This window comes from Dipodomys spectabilis, unplaced genomic scaffold (genome assembly GCF_019054845.1).
Source record: "Dipodomys spectabilis isolate Male_0828 unplaced genomic scaffold, ASM1905484v1 ptg000067l, whole genome shotgun sequence".
NCBI lineage: Eukaryota > Metazoa > Chordata > Mammalia > Rodentia > Heteromyidae > Dipodomys > Dipodomys spectabilis.
Window position 1 is genome coordinate 1643217 of NW_024870744.1, and position 27386 is coordinate 1670602.

Below are 27386 nucleotides of genomic sequence, written 5' to 3' on the forward strand. Positions count from 1 at the left end.
GTGGAGCCACTTCTCTGGCGGCAGGCCTGGATAGACCTGTTCCTGGGACCATTCTAGTTATTAGCTTTCCATTGAGCCTTGGCACCATGCCACACCCACCAAGCAGTTGGCACATGCCCCCATGTAGTCCCCACAGCAGCCCCACAAGGCAGGACTGCGATTGCCCCCACCTCACTGATGAGGAAGTGGGGATTCAGAGAGAGAGTGGGACCTCACAGCTGGCCCATGTTGGAGCTGAGGCCTGAGCTCCCGCCCTGAAGCCCGCTCCTGTCTGCATTCCTGGGCCCACTAATCTTCTCCTGCATTCACTTGGCACTTTGGTTTTCAAATGAAAGTCAAGAAATACGTTTCCTTTCATTTTTTTCTACTTTGAAATAGAAACCCACATGTCAGCAAAGGCTCTCCAAGGAGAATGTGCCTATTCTTTGCCAAACAGAAAGTTAAGTGATTGGAACATCTGCCTGCTCCCCGCTCAGCCGCCTCTCAAGCCCCTTTTCCTCCCTGCCCCCGGTTCTCCCATGCTGTGGTGGGGAGAACTTCCCTGGGGAAAGCCGCCTCTCCAGAGAAGCAAGTCCCCTGGCACCAGCTAAGATGTCACATCGTGCTAACAGTAGCGTCTTTGTCTGTCTCTGTGCAAAACGAATCACAGGCTCTCTCAATAAATCTTTAAATTAGCTCCAAGAGTAGCCCTCCACTCTCTTATCAGCATCAGCTTCAGAAAGGTAAAGCGATTTGGCAAATGCCTTGCTGCTGGTGAGCTGCCAAGCAGGGATTTCAATCTAGGTCCTGGGGCACCAGAGCTAGGGCTGTTCACTAATGCCCTCTCACGTAGAGGACAAAGCTTGCCCTTTGCCCTAGTCTTTCCCTCTATTTGTCTGAACAAGGTTGTGGCCGATGTTTCAGTGTCCCCAGGTAAGTATACCCTGTAGCTGGAACATAGGGACCGGGATGTGTCTTCAAGTGACAATCAGTTAAGGACTGTAACTGGCTGATCAAGTGGCACCAAGATTAAGAAGTAAAATCATTATATCCCATTTGTAAACTTGATTTGGTTTCCAAATTGCAGGCCTTCTCTTACCTGCTCTAAGCCTTAGATTTTTCTCCAGAATAGTCTGAGGCCTAAGTTAAAGAAACAGTGGCAAATAGATTAACTTTTTTGTTTTTTAGTCGGTCATAGGGCTTGAACTCTGGGCCTGGGTGCTGTCCCTCAGCTCTTCAAGCTCTCTACCTCTTGAGCCACACAGCGCCACTTTCCGGTTTTCTAGTGGTTTATTGGAGATAAGAGTCTCACAGACTTTCCTGCCCAGCTGGCTTTGAACTGCCATCCTCAGATCTCAGCCTCCTGAGTAGCTAGGATTACAGGCGTGAGCCACCGGCACGCAGCTTTAGATTAACATTTTTATTGTTGTTGTTGAACACAGCGATATCTTGCTGGCTGTAAGGAATAGTTCATTTTAACTTACTGTGAAAGTAATACTTTGAATTACAATGGCTTAAGTGTTTCTGTGAATTTTTTTCTCCACTAAAGTTACCAGGCTCCTTCCTTCTTTATTTTGAAGATTAGATGTTTCTCTCTTTTTTTGTTATAATTTCATTCCCTTGTATGAGCAGGCTCTATCTAGAGCCTATAACAGTATGATTTTAAAGATGGGGAAGACCAGCCAGGTGTGGCAGCTCCCCTGTATGGTAGAGACCTAGAGATGGAGATTCAAGGCCAACCCAGGCAAAAAGGAGTTTGAGACACTCCATCTCAACCAGTGGCCGGGTATGTTGGCACATACCTGATATCCTAGCTGATTGTTATAGTACCGGCTTGTCCTCCCCAGCACTTCAGGTGTGCACAAGGTTGGCCTAGACATAAGGCAAAAACCTTCCTCAAAAATGACCAACACAGGCCTGGGAATGTGGCTTAGTTGTAGAGTGCTTGCCTAGCATGCATGAAGCCCTAGGTTCAATTCCTCAGTATCACATAAACAGAAAAAGCCAGAAGTGGTATTGTGGCTCAAATGGTAGAATGCTAGCTTGAGCAAAAGAAGCTCATGGACGGTGCCCAGGCCCTGAGTTCAAGCAGCAGGACTACAGCAAGAACAATAATAACAACCAACACAGAAAGGTACTAGCAGTGTGGCTCAAGTGGTAGAATACCTATCTAGCAAGCATGAAGCCCTGAGATCAAGCTCCTGTACTGCCAAAAAAAAAAAAAAAACGGAATAGTAGGAGAAGGGTGGAAGAGGGTCAAGGAGAGACTCAAACCACTACAGTTGATGTCAACATAGCCGGGGAGGGTCTTTTTTTTTTTTTTACAGTTCTGGAGCTTTAACTCAGGGCCTAAACACTGTCCCTGAGCCTCTCTGTGCTCAATTCTAGCACTATACCACAAGCCATAGTGCCACTTCCAGCTTTCTTCTGTTTATATGGTACTGAGGAATCAAATCCAGGGCTTCATGCATGCTAGGCAAGCACTCCACCACTAAACCACATTCCCAGCCCAGGGTCTTCTTTTGTTATAAACATAAACTTGAAAACTTCTTTCTTTTTTTATGTCAGAATCTCTTTATGTAGCCCAGGTTGAACTAGGACTCATGGTCAGCCTGCCTCAACAGGAGTCAGATAAAAGGAGTCAGCTAACTCCTGGCTCTGCCACTAATCAGCTTTGTTGACCAGTTATTTAACTTCTAATCCTTCAATTTCTTCAACTTTAAAATGAGGAGAATACAACCATGATTTTCTAGAAAATAGAGTTCTGAAGAGCTGAGGCTCGCCTCACATTAGTTAAGCTTCCACTACCCTTATAATTCATTCTATTCATTCTGTTTCAGTGCCATGAATCTGGACAAGTTTGAGAAAGGCCCAAGGGAAATCTTTCATCCCGAGATACAAAAGGTACCAGAAAATTCTGTGTTTCATAATTGTGTGAAATGGATTACCCTGTCAGGACAGAGCTGGCACGGGGCAAAGGACAGAGCTGGATCACCTGTGTGTTTTCTTAAATCACCCCATGGGAGAAACACAGGCTGACATTCTGACCTGCTAGATTAATGGCTGAGAATCTGGATTTTTCAAATGCTCTTTGACTAGTGCTCATGTGTAGCGACAACTGAGATCACAGAACTGCAGGCCCTTGATCCATGAACAAACAGGGTGTGTGTTCACCAAGAGCCCGTCTTCCCCTGAATGATACAGAACAACGTAGAATATGAAAAAGATCTTCAGGAGTTAAGCTCTTACCCATTTAGCCCATTATTCTGGGCATCAGGGAGGATTAAGAGTGTCCAGAAAGCCATCCCTGTTATCTTAGGACTTGATGCAAAGAGAGAACTGTGCCCAGGGAGGGGGGGGGGAGGAAAGTAAGGTCATAATTTGGATAGTGTTCATTGGAAAAATAACCACACTTAGAGCTGTCATCAGTTTAGCTTTGAAGATTTTAAAATCCCTGGAAACATAGACCAGACATCCCTGCTGGTATGCCAGCCTATGGCCCAGCTGGGAAAACAAGGGAAGGGGCTGGAGGGGCAGCTTGGAATTCCATCCACCAGGCAGCAGGGAGCTGGGGGAGGAGGAGCTTTAAGACAGAAGCAGAGTGCTTAAATTCACTTTTTATTTTTTTTAATTTACTTTTTAGAGAAATAACTCAGGATACAGTAGATTGATAGGTGAATGAGTGATCTGACATTTAAGATATAGATAGCTTTGAAAATAAGGCTCTTAGCTCCTAGCTTAACCAAAACATGTAGAATTGAGAATTCCTATATCTTTTGTTTTAATTTTTATTTTCTGGTCTGAGAGCTTGAATTCAGGGCCTAGGCACTATTCCCTGAGGTTTTTTGGGAATAACACTGTACTGTTTGAACTCCACTTCCAGCCTTTTGGTTATTAATTGGAGAGAAGAGCCTCATGGACTTTACTGCCCTAGCTGGCTTTGAACCATGATCCTCAGATCTCAGTCTCCTGAGCTAGGATTATAGATGTGAGCCACCAGAGCCCAGTTTTGTTTTGATTTAATTTTTAAAGTAGTATTTTTACCACGTGCCAACTCCAGAAAAAGCTCAGGCCAAAAAAGAGGTGTGGGGTTAAACTAAGGAAACTTAGGCCCTGCTTTACCTCTAAGTAGTTGGATGGCAAATTTACACACGAATGAGAATTATGAACATGTCAGTACTGTGTGCCATTATCACTTACTCTTAATCCTTTCTTTCTTAGAGCCTAACAGTAACCCACACTATTAACTCTACTTTCAGACATAGACCCCAAGGCCTGGAGGCTGACCTGTGGTATTTTTCTTAGCCTCTTGCTGCTGGGTAAATCCCCCTGGCAGAGTTCACCTCTTCCCTGCCAGCCCTAGCTGCTTTCTCTCTGCAAGATCAGAGGACAAAAGATTCGACAGCTTTTAGTCTACCTTGCATCACCCTTGCCTGTTTGTTACCAAACCAAAGATCCTCTAAAACTTTCCCTACAATTGCATTTTCACTTTTTCCCCTTGGGAGTGAAGCTTACTCTATGGAGTTGGGTTATTTCAATCTGCCATCAGATTCCTAGTGATTCCCTTAGGAGCCATTGACAGTGGGCTGCAAGGCCAGGAAAGAGGCCTTAACAATCATAGGTCCACAGCGTGAGCATAAACTAAACCCAAAGAAAGCGTCTTCCCCAAAGAAGGAAAGTGGCAGGTGTGATTGAATGTGTTCTTCCTCTGTTCCTGGCTGCTAGGAGAGCTGTAGTAATATCATTCTCCATCAGTCCCTTTCCAGAGGTCATATGTGACTGAGCTTAGCTGGAAGGAGGTGGAGAAACCCAGATGTTATCTTCCTGCTTTTCTCCATCCACTTTGGATAGTTGGGGTAGGACTTTCCCAGATGACCAGGGATTATAGAAAAATCTGTAGTGCTAAACTTGAATATTTAAGCATGTCAGGGTTTTAATATATATATATATTAAATTTTAACAGTGTTGTCAACCCCAAAGCAACCATTGGTCATGCTGCCATCAAGAAGGGCCAGTGGGACTGTATTAAGAAACACCATTAGTAGCCAAAATTAGCCCTTCTGAGCTCCAATTACAAACTGGGGAACAGCAGAAAGAGCCCTAACTGATACCAACAAATTTAGGAATAAGAATATTTCAAAAACCTGAATTGTGCCAAGCACTGGTGGCTTGTGCCTATAATCTTATCTACTCAGGAAGCTGAGATCTGAGGATTGCAATTCAAAGCCAGCCCAGTCTGGGAAGTCTGTAAGACTTGTTCCAATAAACCACCAAAAAGCCAGAAGTGGTAGAGCTCAAGTAGTGGTAGAGTGCTAGTCTTGAGCAACAAAAGCTCAGGGACAGTGCCCAGGCCCTGAGTTCAAGCTACGGGACAGACACACGTGCGCATGCATACACATACACACACCCCGAATGGTGTCAATTTGGACATTGCCACACCAGAACCCATGGCAGGAGCAACTGCTTCAGAAGAGACAGAATTTGAAGTTAGGAAGCTCCAAGGGAGAGTGACTTGACAGCCCGTGACACCCCTCCGGCCCTCCAGGCTTAGCCAGGACACCTGGTACAAGGCTGGCCACAGAGGACAGCTTCATCACCAGGCCTGGCGTCACAGGAAAACATCCAGTCCTCATAGCAGCTGGGAAGCTGACAGATGTGAGCCTCTGGTCTGTGCAACACAGCTAGTGCAGAAGGAGCACCCAGGCTCCAGATCTAGCAACTATCTTCCTTCCAGGTCACGTGGCCTTCACCCAGGCCCTGCCCAGCCTCCTGTGCACCACTGTAATTCCAGAACAGTTAAATGACATCAGTGGGTGCTTGAGAACACACACACACACCTATGAAAAGGGAAACTGATCACATGCAAATTATGTAGATGTTTCAGTGTAAGAAAACAGTTTTTTCTCAGAATTTGGAAATGATAAAGACAGTTAAATTATGAAAGATGCCTCCTGTGAAGTAAGCTGGAGGTTTTGTGTGCCCCCCACAGTTCTTTCAGAATTGTCAGGTCTCTGTTGGACATGGTCCACTCAGAAAGCCTTGGGCAGGGGGACTGAGGCTCCTCTGCCTCCTTTCCCACCTGTCCCTGCCCTCCTCCCCATGGCAGCTGTGGCTTGCCTGGGCTGCCCCCTCCCTCTCCCTCGTCCACTCAGCCCTCTCAGAGCCTTTGGCTTGGGTATCTGCTTATCAACTACAATCTAATTTTTTTAGAAGTACTGGAAAAATAGGACTTGCATGGGATTCATTTGCACATTTATGTATGGAGTGACAGAAGGAAAGCAGTCAAAGCGGATTTAAGGCTCCCTGAGCCAGGTGTCCACCCACTCATTCAGGGCCAAAGCTACAAAGACAGAAACCCCAGTAGCCCAAACACATGTAAATGCAGGGCCAGGCAAGGATTCAAAGCCAGAATTCTTTCAGAGTCACTGTTGCATCCTTGTCTTAGCAGTCAGTCTTTTGACAATTGTTGAATTAGGGTGGTCACTATTAAACGTGGATATAAATTTTAATACATTTCTTGGCAGGACTTGCTGGTTCTGGAAGAACAAGAGGTGAGTCGTTTAGAAGTGCTTTGTAGTTCCTTCTCTGTCAGTGTCTCCTTTTCCCATGACTCAGATATGCATGGCATGAACTTGCTCTCACAGCTTAACTTTATGAGGGGGAGAAGGAGTTTAAGGTACATTTTGGAATTTTCTTTTTTTTTTTTTTTGTCGGTCGTGGGGCTTGAGCTCTGGGCCTGGGCGCTGTCCCTCAGCTCTTCAGCTCAAGGCGAGCGCTCTACCACTTGAGCTACAGTGCCATTTCCGGTTTTCTGGTGGTTTATTGGAGATAGGAATCTCATGGTCTCTCCTGCCCGAGCTGGCTTTGAACCGCGATCCTCAGATCTCAGCCTCCTGAGTAGCTAGGATTACAGGCGTGAGCCACCAGCACCCAGCTCATTTTGGAATTTTCTATACAGCTAACTATAAAGACACAAAAACAAGCCAGGAGCCAGTGGCTCACACCTGTAATCCTAGCTACTCAAGAGGCTGACATCTCAGGCTTGTGGTTCAAAGCCAGCCCAGGCAAGAAAGTCAGTGAGACTTTTATCTCCACAAAAAGCTGAAAGTGTTCACTTAGGGCTAGCCTTGGCTAAAGTTCTCCTTTCCCCAGACTTCCTTGTCCTGTCTGTGTGGACTATCATGGCCCCTATCTCCCATCACCCCCCTCTTCTTTTGCACTTGCCTGATGTCAGTTCAGCTGAACCGGATCTTGGACTTCCTGACAGCCTCATGCTTGGTTCTTCTGGTCCAGTGGCTCTCAGAGTGGGCTCCCTGGACCAGCAGGCTCAGCATCTCATAGAAATCTGCTAAATGCACACTCCTGGGTCCTGCCTCAGACCTGCTGAGCTATATGCTTTGGGGCAGGATGAAGCAATCTTCATTTCCTGATCATCCAGGAAATCCTCAGATCTGGCCAACTTGCATTTCCACTGTCTCAGTCCTTTTGCAGTCATTTCAGAAGGATCATCTGTTAGATCCCAATTGTTATAGGTACTGTGCACACACACACACACACACACACACACACACACACACACACACACACACACACACACACACACACACACACACACACACACACACACACACACACACACACACACACACACACACACACACACACACACACACACACACCCCAGTCCTAAAGTTTGAACTGAAGGTCTGGGTGCTCTTCCTGAGCTTTTTTACTCAAGACTAACGCCCTACCACTTTAGTCACAGCTCTACTTCGAACTTTTTGGTGGTTAATTGGAGATAAGAGTCTCACAGACTTTGCTTCCTGGGCTGGCTTCAAACTGCGATCCTCAAATCTCAGCTTCCTAAGTAGCTAGGATTAGAGTCATGAGCCACTAGCACCTGGCCTGTTATAGGTACTTTTTAAATGAACCCAAGAAAGAAAGAGATGCCACCATCTTGGAGACATGTGATTTTGTTATCACTTCCAAGATGGAGAAATAGAAGTGACAAACCAAAGTGGGTAGATGTTCCTGAGAAAATACAAGATACTGATGAAAAATGGTTTGTGAAGCAGAGACAACTGGTGAGAAAGCAGTAGCATCTGGCCATCTCATTTCCCTTCTTGTTTATTCTGCACACAGCCATGAACATTAATTAATTTTCCTCCAGCGTCCCCAATACCCATGGCCAGCCCTTCTAATTCAATAAAGACACATGTGATTCCTCTTTCTGAGACTGTGCCTCTAGTGGTAGGAACAGACAAATATGTGAGTTCAAGAGAAGAATGTGCAAAAACAACAGTCTGAGGAGAACAAACAAGTACTCGGAGTAATAGTGGGGTGGGAGGCTTTATATGGAAAGATCAAGAAAGGCCATTGGAGCTGAGACCCAAGAGCTGGAGAAGAATTCAAGTGTGGGGATTAGCTGGAGTCAGCTCCCTTCTCTGCCTCTGTGTAAAAGGCCACTGTTCCTGATTTATGTGTCTCTTTCTCACAGGTACCTTGAGAGCCTCAAACTGGGGTTACTAGTTGTCCTGAACCCTGGCATTCACCTTTGACCTCTCTCCTCTGACCCATTGGCCAGTGCTGTAATCACTGTTCCTTGTCTACCCCTTAATTGACCACCAAGATTTCACCAATCTAGCCATGGGCCATTCTTACAGTTGATTCTTCAAACAATGGATTTCTTTTTATTATCATCTACTTTAGGCATCTAAGACACTATAGAGAATAATCCAGTGAAAATTCATAAACTCCCTCTCAGCTTAGAGAGGAAAATTAAAAATACAATTGAGTCCTGTTTCCCACTTCCTGACCCAGCCCCCTGTCTTCCCCGCTTCCCTGTAGAGCTGCGGTCATGCATTTGCTATTTGCCATTTCCACAGATCAGATTTTAATTAATCTGGTGTTAAGAGTTGAGGAAGAGAAGCTGCACATTTGGACTAGTTACTGCTTGCTTGGCTCACTTTATTTTTTATTTTGCACATCTGTTTGTGACTTGTGCAGATTAAATATCTCCAGGAATTGGAGAAAATGCGCTTTTAGTATAAATTGCCCACAATTTCCATTTCTATTTCTGAGAGAGTCCACAAGACATCAGCCTAAGATTGTTATGTTTGGCTTTGAATTACAATTAGCTCTCCTTTGCTGACTGGGATTTGGGCTCCTGCCGATGGGTGGGTTTGAAGATGGTACCAGACCCAGGGTCCCATGGCCCTTTGTCTTTGGCATTTTGTTACCCAGAGTAGGACCTGCCTTTCTGTGGGTACCATTAGTAATGAAAATGCAGATACATTAATTTAATATAAAACATATCTCATTTTTAAGCTATATAAAAAATAAATAAAAGCCAGGCACTGGTAGCTCATGCTTAAAATCCTAGCCAGCTTGAAATCAAAGCCAGTCTGGGCAGGAAAGTTCATGAGACTTATCTCCAGTTAACCATCAAAAAGCTGGAAGTGGAGTTGTGATTCAAGTGTAGAGTGTCAGACTTAAGAGGGAAAAAATACTCAGGGACAATGCTCAGGCCCTGAGTTCAAGCCCCAGGACTGGTGCAAAAAAGGGGGCAGGGGATTGATTATTGTTTACATTGGTTAAAAATTGGGACAAAAGACTCCCTCAAGTATATATTCTGGCAACTGCAGTGGTCCTTAGTAGCAAACAGCGTATCTCACAATTATACTTTGATTTGAAATTAACAGTCCTACCTTTGTCTTTTTGTAAGGGCTCTGTGAACTTCAAGTTTGGAGTTCTTTTTGCCAAAGACGGGCAGCTCACTGATGATGAGATGTTCAGTAATGGTGAGTGGGCACTTCCTCCTTCCTGCTGATGGAAACCTGGGCCTGCCTTGTAACATTTCTGCCATGAAAATTGCATGACTCAAGCGGTAGAGTACTCTAACCAGCACAAAGCCAAGTTCAAATTCAGTACTGTCAGAAAAAAAAAAGGAGCTCAGTTTGTTGAGTTAGAATCTTTAATACAAGAAGACAGTGTTACTGAGTAAATTTTCTAAGGCAGTTGTAATTTAGTCTTATTCACTTTGCAAATATTTACTGATCACCTAGCTTCTACCAGCCCCTGCTCTGAACACTGGAAAAATAGGCCAAGTGGAAAAGCACCTGGATTGAGAGAAAATTGTTGTACAGTGACTCTAAAGCAGTGGAAGATTTTTCTGTGCTTTTTAAAATGATTAGATGGTTTCCTCTTCCTGATGTTTTGAATTTTTCATGTGAAAGACCTGTGTATTATTAAGAGAAGCAGTAATAGCATCTTCATTCTGCAGTACTAAACACCTGTAACCCCAGGGTGGCTGTAGTGAGATTGGCTTGGGGACGTTCCTTGTGGCCTCAGGTCATGGAAATATACTTCCATGCTGTTTGCCTGCTGCATGCATCAGCAACACTGAGTCTGGGTCTGTTTCCAGGCGAGTTCAGCATGTAGCTAGAAATATGGAATTGATACCTGTACCTTCCTCATGCTTTTCCCTCTTCCTGCAGAAATTGGAAGTGACGCTTTTCAAAAATTTTTAACTCTCCTGGGTGACACCATCACTCTAAAGGGCTGGACAGGCTACCGTGGCGGTCTGGACACCAAAAGTAAGCTTGCCTCTGGATTTGGTTGTAGTTGATGGATTTTGTTAGCCTGCCTGCCTGTGAGCTTACACCTAAGACACGAGGCCAGCAGTGATTGGAGGGAAGTCAAGCTCCACAGCCAGTCTAACATGGGCCACTGGAACCTTCACTGCCTTCTTTGAGCTTTGCAAAATAAATCACCACAGAGCCCTTAGGAAAAGTCCTGGCTGGCCCATAAATACAATCATATACCACCTGAAGATGCATCCATCAAGGATGCCTACAGCTGGCCTACAAGATTATATTGCCTAGAGATGTCACAGCCATCTCAGTTTGTGTAACTTACCCAAAACAATAAAAATCACCTAACACACATTTCTTTCTCAGCAGTCATACCCATCATTCAGTGACTCCTAGCTCTACCTACCAATGAGCACCTTCCATGCTCCTGGACTGGACTGGGTCCTGGGGGCATCATGTGCATACCTAACAAAGTGGTCTCTCAGATTTTTAAACAGATGCCTATCAAAGTAACAGTGCTGAGTACTTACAGGAGCTAAGAGAAAGAACAGAATGTGCTCAGGGCATTTTACCAAATCTGGGAACTGGAGCAGGCTTCCAGATGAGAGAGGGAGTGAGGAGTGGGAGCAGTTGGAATGTCTCAAGGTGAGAAGAGAATTCCAAGCAGCATGAAGATCCTGAGGTAGGACAGAGCATGATGGATTCTGGAAGTTAAGAGGGTGTTATGGCTGGAGGGGGCAGAAAGAGACCAAAAAGGATGCGATGGACTGGAGCAGGGGGGCCCCTTGGATGTTGTGAAGCAGAACAGTGAGATCAGGTACACCTTTGGGAAGAACCTGCATAGAGAATGATGTGGAAGGATCAGGAAGAGGAGCTGGTGGAGAAGAGTTGCCGTGGGCCAAGCAAGAGGTGGCAAATGGAGGGTGACAAGTGCCTGGATTCCAAAGCCCTTCCAGGGCAGAGGTCCAAGCTCTCAGGCTGATCGCAATGGGAGGAAACGGAGGAAGGGCTCACACTGGTCCCTAGGTTTCTGGTTGAGAGTGCTGGCAGGAGGTGGCACCAGCTGTGAGACTGGGAATTCAGAGAGAAAGCATCTGAGAGATGGAATCTTAGGGGAAGGTAGATAAGACTAAGTGGAGGCTTAGAATCTCTTAGGCCGAGTTATATCTGTGTAGCATTTCTAACATTTCTCAGTGCTTCTTCTTTGGTTATTTTGTTTGATCTTCAGTCTGGCCTTCAGGAAAGTCAAGCAGGTAGTAAGAGACTCCTTTAGCCTCAGTGTGACAAGCCTGAAATCCAGGCACACTCAGACTCTTGGAGCCCATCTCCTCACCAGCCCATGCTAGCATCACCTCACAGATTCTCAGTATGGAAGCAGTGTGTGAGGGTGAGACTTGTGTCAGAAGTACCACAACTTCCAGAGACAGGGCTGGAGAGGTTGGGTGGAGATGGAGGGGAGGTAAGAAGGGATGGAGGAGGTGGAAAGTGATGGAGGAGGTGGGAAGAAATGATGGAGGAAGGTGGGAAGGGATGGAGAGGCTGGTGAGGAGGGTTTTTCCCAGCTTCCCTTGGACAAGCTCTCCATGCAATGGTGAAGTGAATTCTCAGGTACCTGCCAGCTGTCTTCCATGGCTGACTCTCTGCCCCTTACCATCCTGTCCACCATCCATTAGGCCCGTGTACATGAGGCCATCCGCTGAGCACTTGGCAGGCATTGCTTTACTGAGTCTTCCCAGTATCCCCGTGATTCAGATACTAGTTTTATTTCCATTTCCAACTGAGGCTCAGCAAAAGGTGACTTGTGAAAAGTAACTAGCTTTTAAGAAGTTAAAATTACATATACACACACACATATATATATACACACAAACTGTTAAACTCTGGTGGTGAATGGGGTAACACAGGTACCCCCGGACCTTACTTTAATCACTGCAGTTCTGCCAGAAGTCTCACTTCCCTTTATGGACATCAAAACTGTATTATCTTGTGGGAATCTCAAGATAATACAATAAACTGGCCACAGTACCTGAAAGGCAAGGAAATATAACACACTCTGCCTTTTAGCCCAGACTTGCCATGACTTCTCTATTCCTAGCTAGGTATGCATCAGACAGCACGCGAAGCAAGGAGGGAGATCTTTCCTCAGGGGTAAGAGCCCAGCATCAAGTGGAGACTTGACACATACATGATCCACTGTTGTTTCCACTCAGGTGGATAATCCAGAATCATCTTGGAGGGTGTTCTAGGCGCCGTATGCCTGCACCCACAAATGAGAACAGTTTCCATATGGATTCAGACTTCCACATCTACTAAATGTATACTTGTATTTTTCAGATGACACCACGGGAGTAAATTCAGTTTATACTGTATACCAAGGGCACGAGATCATGTTTCACGTTTCTACCATGTTGCCATATTCCAAAGAGAACAAACAACAGGTGTGTGTGAGTGTGAACACAGGGGATGGTCTAGTGTGGATGGAACAGAGGTAAGGAGGCTGGTGAGGAGAGGAGATGCAGGCCTGACCTGACTGAGGCTGGCTGGGGAAATGAGGAAGTCGGGAAAGGAGGCTGGAGCTCTTTGATGGCCCAGCGATTCATTGCCCTGTGTTTTGCTCTTTAACTGTGACTTACCATGTCGGATTGCCTTTGTCAGTGATATTATTTATGCGAACCACAGGTGGAAAGGAAGCGCCACATCGGAAACGATATTGTCACCATCGTGTTCCAGGAAGGAGAGGAATCTTCTCCTGCCTTTAAGCCTTCCATGATCCGCTCCCATTTTACACGTATCCTGGGTCTTCAGAAGTGCTTCATTTAGCAAACTCGCTGGATTTAGGATGACCATTCACACGTTTGCATTGTTAGACACTGAGACCCACTATTTACCTTCTTCTCTCCTTCCACCGGAGTAGGGCATGGATTCATTCTCAGAATCCTTGGCTTCTGAAACATCTTCCCTTTCCTCAGTATGTGAAATGAAAAAACTTCTTGCTATCTATTGATGAAATAGAAGAATGAAAGCTAATGAGTCCACTGAGAAATTTTTCTTTCTTTTTTTTTTTTGTTGAGTAGTATCTTTATTATTATTATTATTATTATGAAAATACCGTACAGAGAGGTTACAAGTACACGGGCAAGGCAATGAGTGCATTTCTTATCAAGCATTGTTGCCTCCTCCTTTGTTTCCCCTTACCATCCCTTCCCATCTCCCTCCCCCCGTCCCCCTTCCCTGACCCCCCACCCCCTCACACCAAAGTTGTAAAGTTCATTTTTGACATAACATCTTGTACATCTCATTGTTGCAATGGGTCCACCTGTATCCCTATTTAAACAATTTGTTTTTTCTTTTGTATAAAAATGTCAACTATCTTAGCTACTCAGGAGGCTGAGATCTGAGGATCATGGTTTAAAGCCAGTCCTGGCAGGAGAGCCCGGAGATTATTTCTTTAAAACTACCCAAAAAAGTTAGAAGTGGATCTGTGACTCAAGTGGTAGAGAGTTAGCCTTGAGCACAAAAAGCTCAGGGACAATGCTAGGCCCTGAGCTCAAGCCCCAGGACTGGCACAAAAAAAGTTGAAATTGCCAAATTTCCTTTTTCTTCAGGGAGGATAAGGAAATTATAGTTACAGTGAAGATGCATATGATTTTCTTCTGTTCTCATCCCTAAGTAATACCTTGCCATGTTCCCTAGGCTTTATGTCTAACATTTCCTCGGTCTCATGGTAGTTTTATTTGCATAGGATTTCCCCAAGTACAGTATAGGAGGGGATGTGAGGTGACTTTGTAAATAAAGTGATTTTTACCATTTCCCTATGAGAAGTTTTAGCTTGGGGGTTTGGCACCTTTGTTTCTAGAAGAGGACAAGCACATAATTCATGGAGATTTGTTTCCCTGAGTCCAGGCTAAGGATGGGAGATGGGGGAGGAAGAACTGGAGTATTTTTAAAGAGCTTTATTGATATTTCACTGGCACACTGATTTTTTTTTGATTGGGGCAGTGTTGGGATAGATTCCAGGGCCTCCACGTGCTGGGCAAATCCTCTGCCACTGAGCCCCACCCCTGGTAGTTATGCTATTCTGGACTTGTCAGGCTTCAGCCCAAGTTAGGAGACTGCTTAGAAGCTGCTACCAGCCGCATTGGCTTGTTGTTTTGGTTTCTTTTTTCTGCTGTGTTTGGTCTACCAGAGCCAGAAGGAGAGAACAGGAAGGTATGCAACAAAAACATTCCAGTTGCTTTCCCTCCCTAAATGTGTGAGATGAAATATATGACTAATTTTATGTTGGGATTTTGTTTGTATCTACAATCAAAGGAATTGCTCTTTTTGCTGTATTGGCTGCTTAGTTGTTTAATATCTTCATGTATTTTTCTTTTTCTGAAGCTTTGGAGGTTTGTAAAGAAGTTGGGGTTCTGTCTCAACCAAAGTGATAGATGCTCCACTCACAAAAGAGCTGGTCCAAGAATAATTCTGGGGATAGAGGTGTAGCTCTAGTGGTAGGGGGCATCACCACAAGCATAGGCCCTAAGTTCAAACCCCTGTACCAATCAACAACAACAAAAAGATTCTGTAATACCAACATTAAGGATGCCAAGGCAGAAAGATAAGTTCAGAGCCAGCCTGAGCCACATAATGGGACCTTGTCTTAAAAATCATCAACAAAGGGCTGGGAAGGTGGCTTAGTGGTAGAGTGCTTGCCTTGCATGCATGAGGCCCTGGGTTCGATTCCTCAGCACCACATAAGCAGAAAAAGCCGGAAGTGGGGTTGAGGCTCAAGTGGTAGAATGCTAGTCTACAGCTGAAGAGCTGAGGGACAGCGCCCAGGCCCAGAGTTCAGGCCTCACAACCGACAAAAAAAAAAAAAAAATCATCAACAAAGAAGGATTCTGCACAAAGAATTTTCAAAACAGAAGCTATCAATTGTTGTTGACTAATTTCCTTGACTGTCCTTCAGATATTTTTGCCTTAGTGAGGTATGACCAGCAAAATGATAATTATAGGTAAGTAAACCCATTTAATTATCCTGTTTTACTTGTTGATTTGGCATTGATTATATTACATTGCTGACATACTTTTTTCTGAATGGATCTAATATGATTGCCCTCATCTTACAGAACTTTCTTCAAGGTCATCTCTTTTCAGGAAGAAAACTTATTCCATTTAGTGTTGTCCTGTGCGGTGAACCCAGGGGTCAGGGTCCCTTGACCTTGGCCTAAGTAGCCTCTTCCCTTGGGCTGGGAAGGTGGCTCAGTGGTAGAGAGCTTGCTTTGCATGCCTGAGGCCCTGGGTTCAATTCCTCAGCACCACATAAGCAAAAAGAAAAAAGCCAGAAGTGGCACTGTGGCTTAAGTGGTAGAGTGCTAGCCTTGAGCTGAAGAGCTGAAGGACAGCGCCCAGGCCCAGAGTTCAAGCCCCACGACCAGACCAAAAAAAAAAAAAAAAGTAGCCTCTTCCCTAGGCTACTGCCTCACCATTGATCCTTGTGTTCTCAAAAGTTAGTCTTGAGCCAGGCACTGATAGCTCACACCTGTAATCCTAGCTGCTGGGAAGGCTGAGATCCTGGAGTCACAGCTCAAAGCCAATCAGGGCAAGAAAGTCCTTAAGCCTCTTATCTCCAATTAACCACCCAAAAGCCAGACCTGGAGATTTGGCTCATGTGGTGAGTGCTGACTTTGAGTGAAAAAGCTGAAAGACAGCACCCATGCCCTGAGTTCAAGCCCCAGGACTGGCACAAAAATAAAACAATAATAATAAAAATGCAAAGCCTTCCCAAAGGTATTATGAGGTGAAAGGAGCATTACTTCTCCCCAGTGACTTTGAGGCTCTGTGGAAGGTATTTATCCCCTCAGAGCCTCTGTCCTCATGGGGAAGGGAGATATTGCCCTTCTGGCAGGCCTGGTAAGAACCAGAGTCAGTGCTGCATCTTAAAATCCCAAGAACACTGTATGCACTGTGTGCCATGGTACTATTGCTGGTATTCTCAGGGACCTGATCCTGGCTACAGCCTGGCAGGTAGAGGACTCAGGAAGACATGGCCTCTTCCCTGAAAGCAAGTTAAGCTATTGTACAAGGGGGCTGGGTGACGGCCCAGGCTTCTCCTAGGGAATAAGGGTTCCTCACGTATCACACACACCACCAGGCACATTACAGGAAGATATCACCAATGTTGGTGATATCTGAGAAAAACCAGCTGAGGCCTAGGAATGTAGCTTATTGGTAGAGTGCTTGACTAGCATGCATGAAGCCCTGGGTTCAATTCCTCAGTACCCTGTAAACAAAAAGCTGGAAGTGGCTCAAGTGGTAGAGTGCTAGTCTTGAGCACATAGAGGCTCAAGGACAGTGCTCAGGCCCTGAGTTCAAGATCCAGTACCGGCAAAAAAAATAAATAAGAGAGAGAGAGAAAAAGAAAGAAACACCAGCTAATTCTGGATGTTCTCTACACAGGTTGAAAATATTTTCAGAAGAAAGTGTGCCGCTGTTTGGCCCACCCTTGCCATCCCCACCGGTGTTTACAGACCACCAGGAATTCAGGGACTTTTTGCTAGTGAAATGTAAGTTGCCATTTTGAAATATCTGTACAGTTTGTCCCATGATGCTGTGTAGGAAATCATTGTTTAAACAGTCCGTGTTCTGAAACGACTGTACACAACATGTATTTCGAGTAAAACTTTTATTTATCATTATTACTATTATCTTTAAGTAGTTGTACAACACAATATTTAGTTTGCTGGTGGTGTTGTGTAGCTGTCTCGCAGGTCAACATCTACCCTTACTGTTGTGTCCCAGTGCCTCCCAGTTTGTCCTCACACACAAACTGGCCTTTGGACCCCAGTTTCCCAGGGCGCCATTCTGAGCCTCTTCTGATAACTCTCTGCTGATACGTGCTTATCACAGACTGGGGTAGAGGTGGGGAATTGGGTGATTATGAGGTAGCACAAGGACAGAGGAGTTGTTCTGAGCCCCGTTCTTCTAAACCTCTCCCCAGAGCATTTCTTGGTGGTTCTGTCTGGAAGGGGGAGATTGTCTCATTGCTTATCAGAACCAAGTTGCAGGACTGTAGCACTCCATCCAGCCTGCCAGCCCCCGGGCCCTGGCAGTGCCAGCCGGTCTGTGCACTCTGTGAAGAGGCCAGCTCTAGCCTTCTGCCAGGCACTGCAGCTGCTTCGGCTGGTGGCCTCCTGTCCCCTCCACCTGTGCACACAGCCTTTGCCTAATTCTGTCACTGTTGCTATGCCATTTCTGAGCATTTGGAAAACTCCTGGCCTCTCCTCTGAATCCATCTTGGTGTCCATTGAGTCTGAAGCTTCAGAGTACTTTATGACAACTACTCTTAGCTTCCAGTTTTTTTAATCCTACAGAATAGGCCAAAATTAACAGCAGAGGCCAGGGCAAGGGACACACATATCTGTTCCCTAGCCCCTCAGCAGTCACACAAGGTTTCTGTGTCTGTCTCCCCAGACCAGTGAGACTGGAAGGGATGAGTGCCATTTACCCTGAGTCACCAAACACATCCTGGCCTCAGAATTGCTCTTCCCACACAACCCACACCCCCTGCAGAGATCTCCACACACTTCCCAACCTCGCCGTCTGCAAATGCAGGCTCAAGAGTGCCTGGCTGTGTCCCTCCACACGGCAGAGGCCCCAGCGTTGTTATCTCCCATGCCGTCATCTACAAGAGGTCTGAGGACAGTGCCCCTGGGCCACATATTAGGAGCAGCAGACACCACATCCACTTGCAGAAGATGATAAGCTTGCCCCTTCCTTCCCAGTGTCTGTGCCTGTTATTTCAGAGTCTGGAACTAGGATCACGGTCAAAGGCCTGGCCAGGCAGGTGAGGAAATGAGTGCTGTGGGCCATGCAGGGGCAGCAAGGAAGCCTGGGAGCCATGACAGGCTGGACAGCATACCCCCTGCACCTGCCAGATGGCATCCTTCAGTAGCCTGCCCAAGACTGTGAATCTTCAAAACAAACCAGACACTGGAAAACTGTGAAACTGCTTTAAAACTGCAGTGTTTGTGTGGCTGAAGCCCCAAGGATCAGGTTAGAAAGCTGGAAATAGAGAGTTGGTAACAAGGAGCAGGTGTAGCAGCTAGAGGCTGACAGCATCTGGGAAGTTGGGTCCAGGACAAGGGCCCGAAGAGCCTGTAGTGCCTTAATCCTGAACTAGAGGATCACTCAGCGCCACTGCAGACTCCACTTGTGTGTGAAGTCTGTCAACAAACAGAGTGGCTCAAGAGCATCCTCAGAGATGTGGGGTGAAGTGAGACAAGGGATTCTGTGGCTCTGACACTGAAGATCTGAAAGGTGGATAGGCAGAAAGAGGTGGCAGAGGGCCCCACAGCTGATGGAGAAGGCCCGAGGCAGTGATGGAGAGTGGCCAGGGGCCAGGAGAGCGAGAGTCCTCAACAAAATAGTAAAGCCTGGGCCCAGGAGGCCCAGAGTAAGTGTAGCAGAAGGCTTCATGGAATTAGGCCAGGAGAAAATGCCAAGATAAAATAGGAAATGGCATTTCAACAAAACTCTTGGCCTTTTCCCTTTTTCCACCCAAACACATCATTTTAAATGAATGTTTCTAAGGTACTAAGGAGAAAAACAAAATCCCAGGTCACAAAATTAGTTAGATACAATAGTTAAAATTCCTCGAACGATGTCTTGCTAAACACAAGACAACTTGTTCTCAGAATACAACCTGTCTAGGGAATTTCTGCTCCCAAGTAGTTCCACTTTTTTTCACTTTACAAGCTCTGACCTTCCGTTAGCCTTCTGTATAAGAATACTGGTAGTTAATGTTTATTCAGTTCCATGTGTCTAACACTGTAATATGAATTTTATGTATATGTATATATTTATTTATTTGATAACTCCATAAGGAAATAGGATTATACCCATTTTATGAGTTAGACACTGAAGTTCCAAGAAACTAAAAAACTGCTTAAGAATATATACCTAGCAGCAAAACTGGTATCCGTACTCATTACTGTCTTGGCTTCAGACTCCTTTACCGCACGCTTGCTGTTCTGTGCTCTAGTGTGTAAGTAACAGTGCATTCCACTTTATTGGCTTAATGTCCATAATCCAATAAACCCTACCTTCTTCCAGAAGAAACGCCCATTAGGTTAAGACTCCTAATAGTCTACTAAGACAATTGTTGTTGTTTTTTTCCTAACAAAATGGCAGCCTGATAGGTTGATGGGTTGGATCACTGGATGGATGGGTCAGGCAGTAATTAGACACATGGCTAAACAGGTCTTTAGGTAAAATTAGATGGACCCTCTGCTTAGAAAGCTTTCCATGCAACAAGAAAGGAAAGATAAACAACATACCTACAGAGTATATGGGTCTGCACATAGAAATTTAGAAAGTTTGTAAGCATTCTTCCATGATGGGAAGGACAGACCAATAGCAATACCTACAAAGTTAGGTTATTTTTCATCAGTATGACAAATACCTGAGAAAAACAACAGAGCACAATTACAAAGGTTTCAGTTCCCAGTTACTTGGAATATCATGGCAGCAGATGAAGACAGAGGAAATCGAATCTGCTCACCTCATAACAGCCAGGAAGCAGAGAGAACAAGAAGGGGACAGAACAAGAACAGCTGGGCACCAGTGGCTCACGCCTGTAATCCTAGCTACTCAGGTGGCTGAGATCTGAGGATCACGGTTCAAAGCCTGCCAAGCAGGAAACACTGTATGACTCTTATTTCCAGTTAATCAAAGAAAAAGCCAGAAGTGGCACTGTGGCTCAAGTACTAGACTGCTAGCCTTGATCATAAAGGAGCTCAGTGACAATGCCTAGGCCCAGAGTTCAAGCCCCAGATTGGGGAAGGGAGGGAGGGAGGGAGGGAGAGAAGAGGAGGGAAGGAGGGAGGGAGGGAGAGGCCAAGGGATGACTGCCAATAACCATCTTTCTCCAGCTATGCCCCAGTTTCTAACAGTTCTGCTGCCTCCCATGAATGCCATGGAATTCTGAATCCATCAGTGGATCCCTTGATGAAGTCAGAGTCCTCATGGTATTTTGTCACACTGATGAAAAATAACCTAACTCAATCACCCCTCAATGATTGGATCTAACTGCTGGGACCAAACCTTCCACACAAATCATGACAGCAGAAGTGGGTGGTATGGATCATGCATTTTCTTGAGAACATTCTTCAATGGCTACTAATGCCTATAATTCCCTTTTTCACTTGATTTGTTTTAGTAATTAATGGTGAAAAAGCCACTTTGGAAACCCCAACCTTTGCCCAGAAACGCCGGCGTACTCTGGACATGTTGATTCGTTCTTTATACCAGGATTTGATGCCAGATTTGCACAAGGTACTTGGGCCTATGGCCTTCTTTTCCTCCCATGGGACCTGAGTGGGTAGCACAGTCCTAGCATTGAGGCCCTGGGTAAAGCATACAAGTCACTGTCCAGACTCCCCTGCTACCTAAAGAAAGCCACCTGTTGAGTGTCAACTACAAGGACATGATTTTTATCAACTTGAGGCCTATAGAAATCGAGGCACAGGTTGGGGCCTGAGTGTCAGTGCTCCAGAGCACTGAAGAGTACTTTGGGGTGGAGGGGGTGCTGCCTTCAGTAGAATTGCTCAGTGTTACCTGGGCCATGGAGCTGATGGAGAGACAACAATAGGGACTGTTTAAAGAGAGATGCTTTCTTACATTTGCTGGTAATTTCTTGCTAGCCCCATAATCAGGTTCTGAAATAAGCATTTCCATTTGTTGGAAGCCCACTTTGTGCTAGACACTTGGTAGGCCCAAAGTATGTCCACTCTGATGAGACTCTGCCCCTTCTGGCACCTCTGGGGTACCTATGTTCTTTGGAGGCTTCTGGACTCAGCGTGAGCTCACTAGGATCAGTGACTCATTAACACAGAATAAAATCACCTTTTGTCATAAACATTTCCTACTTAACAAGGAAGTACAGAACAAAATGGGGGGACTCCCTTAGAATCTAACCACTCATTCATAAACTCCAGTAAAAATAATTAACTGCTGATGATGATGTATGCCCCAGGGAGGAGCTAGAGCTTCTTGGCTCCTTCCTTCCCTTTAGCACATGATGCCATGCATTTACAGCACTCTTTGATTTGTCTGCTCGATGCGCCTTAACACCCCTCAGAGAGTGAGCCAGGCTAGCACCAGGCCTGATAAAGCAAGGCTTTGTAGATAATCTGTCCACTCCTTTCCTTCCCTAAGGTCAGGGAAGGGTGAAGAGAGGGCAGCAGGATGAGTGCTCACTCCCATAGCTCCAACACACCCCATACTTCCCCTTCCTAGCTGTGACCCCATGTACTAGTCCTTTAGGTCCTTCATTCTGTCAGCTTCGCCAACCTCTGTGCTCCAGGAGGACAGATACTGTGGCTGTCACATCCCTAAGCTCATCACAGAAGTGAGTGCCAGGTCTGTGCTTGCTGAGTGAGTGCCCCACTTATCTGACATGGGTTGGAGGCTGTGCCAAGCACCTTGCATACATTACCTGGCTTAATCTAAACAACACAGCTAGGAGACAGATACCCAGTTAACCAGCTTGCCCAAGGTGGCCCACAGGGCCACAGAATCCCACAGCTCTTAGGGGTCACTATTCCCATTGAATTCAGTGGATTGCCTTCCACGGGCACCGTTCTTTGGAAATGGCATCCTGGAGCCATGCAACACTGTCAGTAAATGAGGTAGCTGCAGGTTTGGCTGGTCTCAAAGCCTGTGTTCTCAGCTATTACACAGTGCAGGCTCTGCACCCGTAGATTCTATCCCTGCATTTAGCTTGGCCCTGGAACATAGCAAGGGCTCAATAAATGCTCCCTGGGTGAATGAGTAGCAAGAGTAGAAATTAGACCATTTGGACAAATAGGTTTGTGCTTAAAAGATACAACTCGATAATTATTTGTGGAATTCATAACTTGTTTTTCTTTTTCAGAACATGCTTAATAGACGGTCTTTTAGTGATGTCTTACCTGAATCACCCAAGTCTGCACGGAAGAAAGAGGAGGCCCGCCAGGCAGAGTTTGTACGAGTGGGGCAGGTGGGCTCTGTTCTGAAACCTCTTCTGAGAGACTTGTAGTTAGGAGTCCCTCCAAACTAGATGGCTCATGCGCAGAGCCTGGCTTCTTGCCACTGTAGGAGCTCTGTTACTTCTCCGAAGACTGTCCCAGAGACCCCACCTGAGGGTTCTGACAGCTGTGTGGATGTGGCTTCCTATAGGCGCCTGTGAGAACACAGCGCTCTCAACAGTAGGATAGTTTCTTCAGGAAGGAAATGCTTCAGGGCCCAGCTTTGGCTCCCTCTTGTCAAGAAGTCATGGGCCATTTGCCTGTCACCTAGGCAGATAGAGGGGAGTTAACTTGGGTGATACACCTTGGACTTTTCCCTAAGAGCATACATATCACTCACAAAAGTCCCAGATTTCTACCCTGTTACCTGGAAGCAATCATCATATTCACTCTCTTACCCCATGCCTTAGACGAAGTCATTCTCCCTTTGCCTCATTCCCATATGACACTAGCCTTTCTCAGTTCTAAGCTTCCTGCCTGATCCCACATCATATCAGGGAAAAAGAGGAGGGCTGCCAGCTGCAGATAAGGTGTGACCTGGAAGTAGAACACTTATGTAAGTCAGGGTGAAGGAAGATCCTGTGATCAAGAAAAACTTGAAGACAAAAATCCCTTTTTCCAAAAAATGATAGCTAGCTTCTTTCAGAGATTCAGAGCCATCGAGTTTGAGGGAAGGCCTTGGAATCTATGTTTTTTAATGCTTAGAAATCACAGTACTGTTATCGAAGTTAATGACAGAATGTGTCTGGGGTGATTTGGACTGGGACCCAGTTCTTAAGGCCCCACGATGGCCAGTCATTTCTGATTGTCAAGGGTGAGTCCGTAGAAATGATGATTTCTGTTTCTTCTAGTTTTTTTTTTTTTTCAAATTGCAATTGTTTACCATGATGTTCTTCTACTGCCTGAAAACAAACTTTAAAAGAGACCTCTTTTCCATAAGGCACTCAAACTGAAGTCCATTGTGAGAGGGGACGCCCCATCAAGCTTGGCAGCTTCAGGGATCTGTAAAAAGGAGGTGAGTGGGGTCTTTCAGGATGACCTGTGAACGTCCTTTATGCTCCCTGAGATTATTGGGACTATTAGGAAAAGGTTTGGGGGTGGAAGAAAGAAGAACTTATTGCCTCTAGCATCTTCAGGAAAGCCTGATTGCATAGAGTATCCCCGTGTTTCCACTCCTGCCTCTGCCTGAATGGACAGAGCAGAGGTCTAGGCCAGGTCCAGGCTACCAGGCTGGTTCTACATGGTCCCTGAAGCTTTTTGTGCCTATGTGTTATATTATGACCAAATATGTGCTCTAGTATAAGAGGTCTGTGTCCTGCTCATCCCTTAGAAATTAATGTTATTCTTTGGGCCTACACTGAGGCAAAGATTTTTCACTAAGTACAGGTTCAGGTCACCTCCAGTTTCTTATCTACTAAGTCTGTGTGAGGCTTGAAAGGTTGTGTTCCTGACTAGTTCTGGAAGCCATGGAGGTGGCTGTTCAGAGGAATATAGCTGAGAAACCACTACCTACTTCTGGTTCACTCAGCCAGCCAAAAAGTTCTTGTCTTATTCACTTCCTATGTCCACTTTCCATGGGGAAAATACTAGGTGGGTCATCAAAAAAGCCACACAAATTGTAGCACAAACTTAGCATACCCACACTCTGGTGCAGTAAAACAACATCTTACGTGTTTAATTTCATTCCAAATATGTGAGTTAAATGGAACAAAGTCATTCATAGCACTTCACTAGAGAAGGGTCCACTAGAAAAGCAAAAGAACTACAAAGGCATCTGCTTTAGTGATAAAGGTAAAGATGATTTGGGCCTACACATTTGGAAGGCTGCTAGTAGGAAAAGGTAAGCTCAAACTGTGGTTGATCCAAATGCTACAACCTGCCTCATACTAGACTGATGGCCAAGCCTCCTCTCCCAAGACTGCTCATGTTCATGGTAGGGATGCGGTGTTTCTGAGCTTATCACAGTAGGAGTTAATAAACTTCTTGAAAAGTTCTTTGGCATACATTAAAACAAAAGTCTATAAAACTCTAACTTGGTCACAAATAAACAACAAAGAGCAGCATCCATTGTTGGAGTCAGAGGCCCCCACAGGCCTCTCTTAGAGAAGCCCTCCTCCTCAGAGGTCCCACAGACTGTTGTCACTTGACACCATCAAGGCCACAGACCCATGTGCTGCTGTTCCCTAGCGACATCTTGTTCCAAAGAACAGGGCTTTGCCAAACACCTGTAATCGTAGCTCCTCAGGAGGCCGAGTCTGAGGATTGTGGTTCAAAGCCAGCCCAGGCAGAAAAGTCCATGAGACTCTTATCTCCAATTAACCACCAAAAAACTGGAACTGGAGTTGGTGGTTTAAGTGATAGAATACCAGCATTGAGTGAAAAAACTAAGCAACAGCACTGAGTTCAAGCCCCAGTGCCAGCACAGAGAGAGAGAGAGAGAGAGAGAGAGAGAAAGAAAGAAAGAATAGGGCTTTGTCAACCTCATAGGCACCCATCATTTCATGACCTGTGTTGGTGGTCTCTGAAGATCCCCCAGAAAGCCCTGCACTGGGGTGGGCAGGCTCAGAGGCCACGTTCCCATCCACAGAGTCTGCACCGAACTTGTCACCTGGCAGAAGGGGCCTGGCCTAAGACAAACCCCAACATCATCAGCAGAGCATGTGGGCCCAGATCTCAGGTGATCCCTGACGTTCCATGCCCCGATGTTCAGTAGATCCCCAGCTCTTGTAGTTACTGGCACCTCTGAGAACCATGAACACCCCACACAGCACACACTAAAATACCAGTGGCAAAAACAGACGGCATTTTGGATACGAGAGTCTCTTGGGCAGGAGTGGGACAGACACATGTGCTTCTCCTCCATCCACCACAGCCCACCCGCTGACATTAACAGTTCTCTATGGCTTATAATGATGTTATAAATATCCAAATGGCCCTGGGTAAAGCAAAACTTCTCACCCCTGCTGTAGATTGTCCTTTTGGGTGAAGGGCCCCTCCTACATATTCGTTGGCCAGAGAACACATCATTATGAAGATGCAGTGGTTCTGTCTGAGAGCCACCCAGAAGCACTGGTTTCCATATCTGTCTCCTGGATTGCCTTTGTATTGCCATTGTTCCTTCATGTCCTCTTGTTGCAAGTCACAAGCTCAGAGTTGCCAGAACTCATCCTAGGGAAATGTCATTTCAATTAGTAGCCTGTCCTGTGTAGCCTTTTTTCAATTCATTAAACATTTCCATATGCTTTAGGTGATCTTTTCCAGATAGTGCAGGTCTCATCTTAGCAAGTCTAATGCTCTTCCCAAGGCTGTGGGTTTTCTAAAAGGGGAACATGCTCTGCTTTTCTAACATAGCAATAATCCACACAATGTTTACCCAGCTCTAGCAACTGCAAGGTAGTCCTCAGAGCCTTTGTGTGACTCAGAGGCTGCTAGCACATCCTCCCAGACACACCCATGTATGCTTACATCCTCCAGACACACCCGTGTATATTTATGTGCAGCTGCAGGTGAGACATGACCCACCTGTGTCTGATTGAGAATAGAGGTAAAGACATAAGACTCCAGCTTGTCCCCAGAAATCTCCAAAGACTACCAGAGCCTAGAACTGAGCTAGGAGCTGTGGAGGGAAGTGAATGCTTCCACTGGACATGTCCATGGTTCTGGTGTCTCTGAAACCCTAGTAGACAACCCAGTGACTTCAGGTGCCCACCCAGTCCAGAGACCATTGTCAGGAAGAGCAATCTAGGCCTGGAATAAAAGCGATGATGCTAAAACCCCAGGAAAAGAGTGCAATATGGCCTGTGGAGGGAGTCGTCGTTTCCTTGGTAGTGCTTGCTGTTTTCCTACACACATTATTTTTTTCTTTAAGATTTTGTAAAGTAGATGGGCCAGTAAGCCTTTTCCTAATAAGACGCCATCAACCCCTTCCGTGCATATTGTTTCATGACTTTGTTGAATCAGCAACACAGGAATCTTGACTTATTTACAGTAACTGTGGGATTTCTTTTTAAGATGAACTAACCTCAAATTTCTAAAAAGTAGGCACTGATTGGCCAGTTTCCAGATGTTAAAGAAAACGCCTCGCTTAGGACACATTGACAGTGTTTGCTTGTCTAGCAACATTTTCGGTCTCTGTCTGCCATAGTGCATTTCACTGGGGATCAAAGAGAAACAGGTCATGGTGCCAGAAATAGGGAGACCGTGCTGCTTTCCTATCACACATGTATTTGGAAAATTCCTCTCCTTAAGTGAAGTAACTCAGTCCAGACCCCATGTATCTCCCACGAGCATCTGTGTTACTGTTTCAGGCATTGGTGTTCTGTTCGTTTCTGTTTGGTGGGCATGGGTGTTTTTTCTGGTGCACTTATTGTCCGATGCTTGTGTTGCCTCGCAGCCGTGGGAGCCCCAGTGTTTCTGCAGCAGTTTCCCTCACGAAGCCGTGTGTGCAGATCCCTGGGGCCAGGCCCTGCTGGTTTCCACTGATGCTGGCGTCTTGCTAGTGGATGGTTAGTGAGTAGCTGTTCTACAAATGTCTTTATTTGTGTGGCTCATGGTACTGCTCAGGGAGTGACTGAGAACCAACTCAATGTGTGGCCCACAGGGACCTGGCAGTTCGATAGCTTTACAAATGAGCTCCATTTTCAGGGCAAGTAGAGGGTGGATATTGTGAACCAAGCACACTTCCTAGGCTCACCCCTTCCTCTAATCTTTGATTAGTCTGGGGATATTAAATGATATGTTATAATCTCATTGTCAGCCAATACTT

At 45.6% G+C, this 27386-nt stretch overlaps 1 protein-coding gene across 1 annotated transcript in view; it reads left to right on the top strand.

Moving 5' to 3' along the window:
* Garnl3 (GTPase activating Rap/RanGAP domain like 3) overlaps positions 1–27386 on the top strand; it is a 131026-nt gene that overhangs the window by 73376 nt on the left and 30264 nt on the right. The window contains exons 8-19 of the mRNA XM_042681108.1: positions 2820–2883; positions 6504–6530; positions 9704–9779; positions 10476–10574; positions 12906–13009; positions 13251–13359; positions 15523–15568; positions 17013–17119; positions 20773–20888; positions 22489–22593; positions 23562–23636; positions 27015–27126. Of these exons, the coding sequence (XP_042537042.1) occupies positions 2820–2883; positions 6504–6530; positions 9704–9779; positions 10476–10574; positions 12906–13009; positions 13251–13359; positions 15523–15568; positions 17013–17119; positions 20773–20888; positions 22489–22593; positions 23562–23636; positions 27015–27126 (1040 nt within the window). The remainder of the gene's footprint in view (positions 1–2819; positions 2884–6503; positions 6531–9703; positions 9780–10475; positions 10575–12905; positions 13010–13250; positions 13360–15522; positions 15569–17012; positions 17120–20772; positions 20889–22488; positions 22594–23561; positions 23637–27014; positions 27127–27386) is intronic.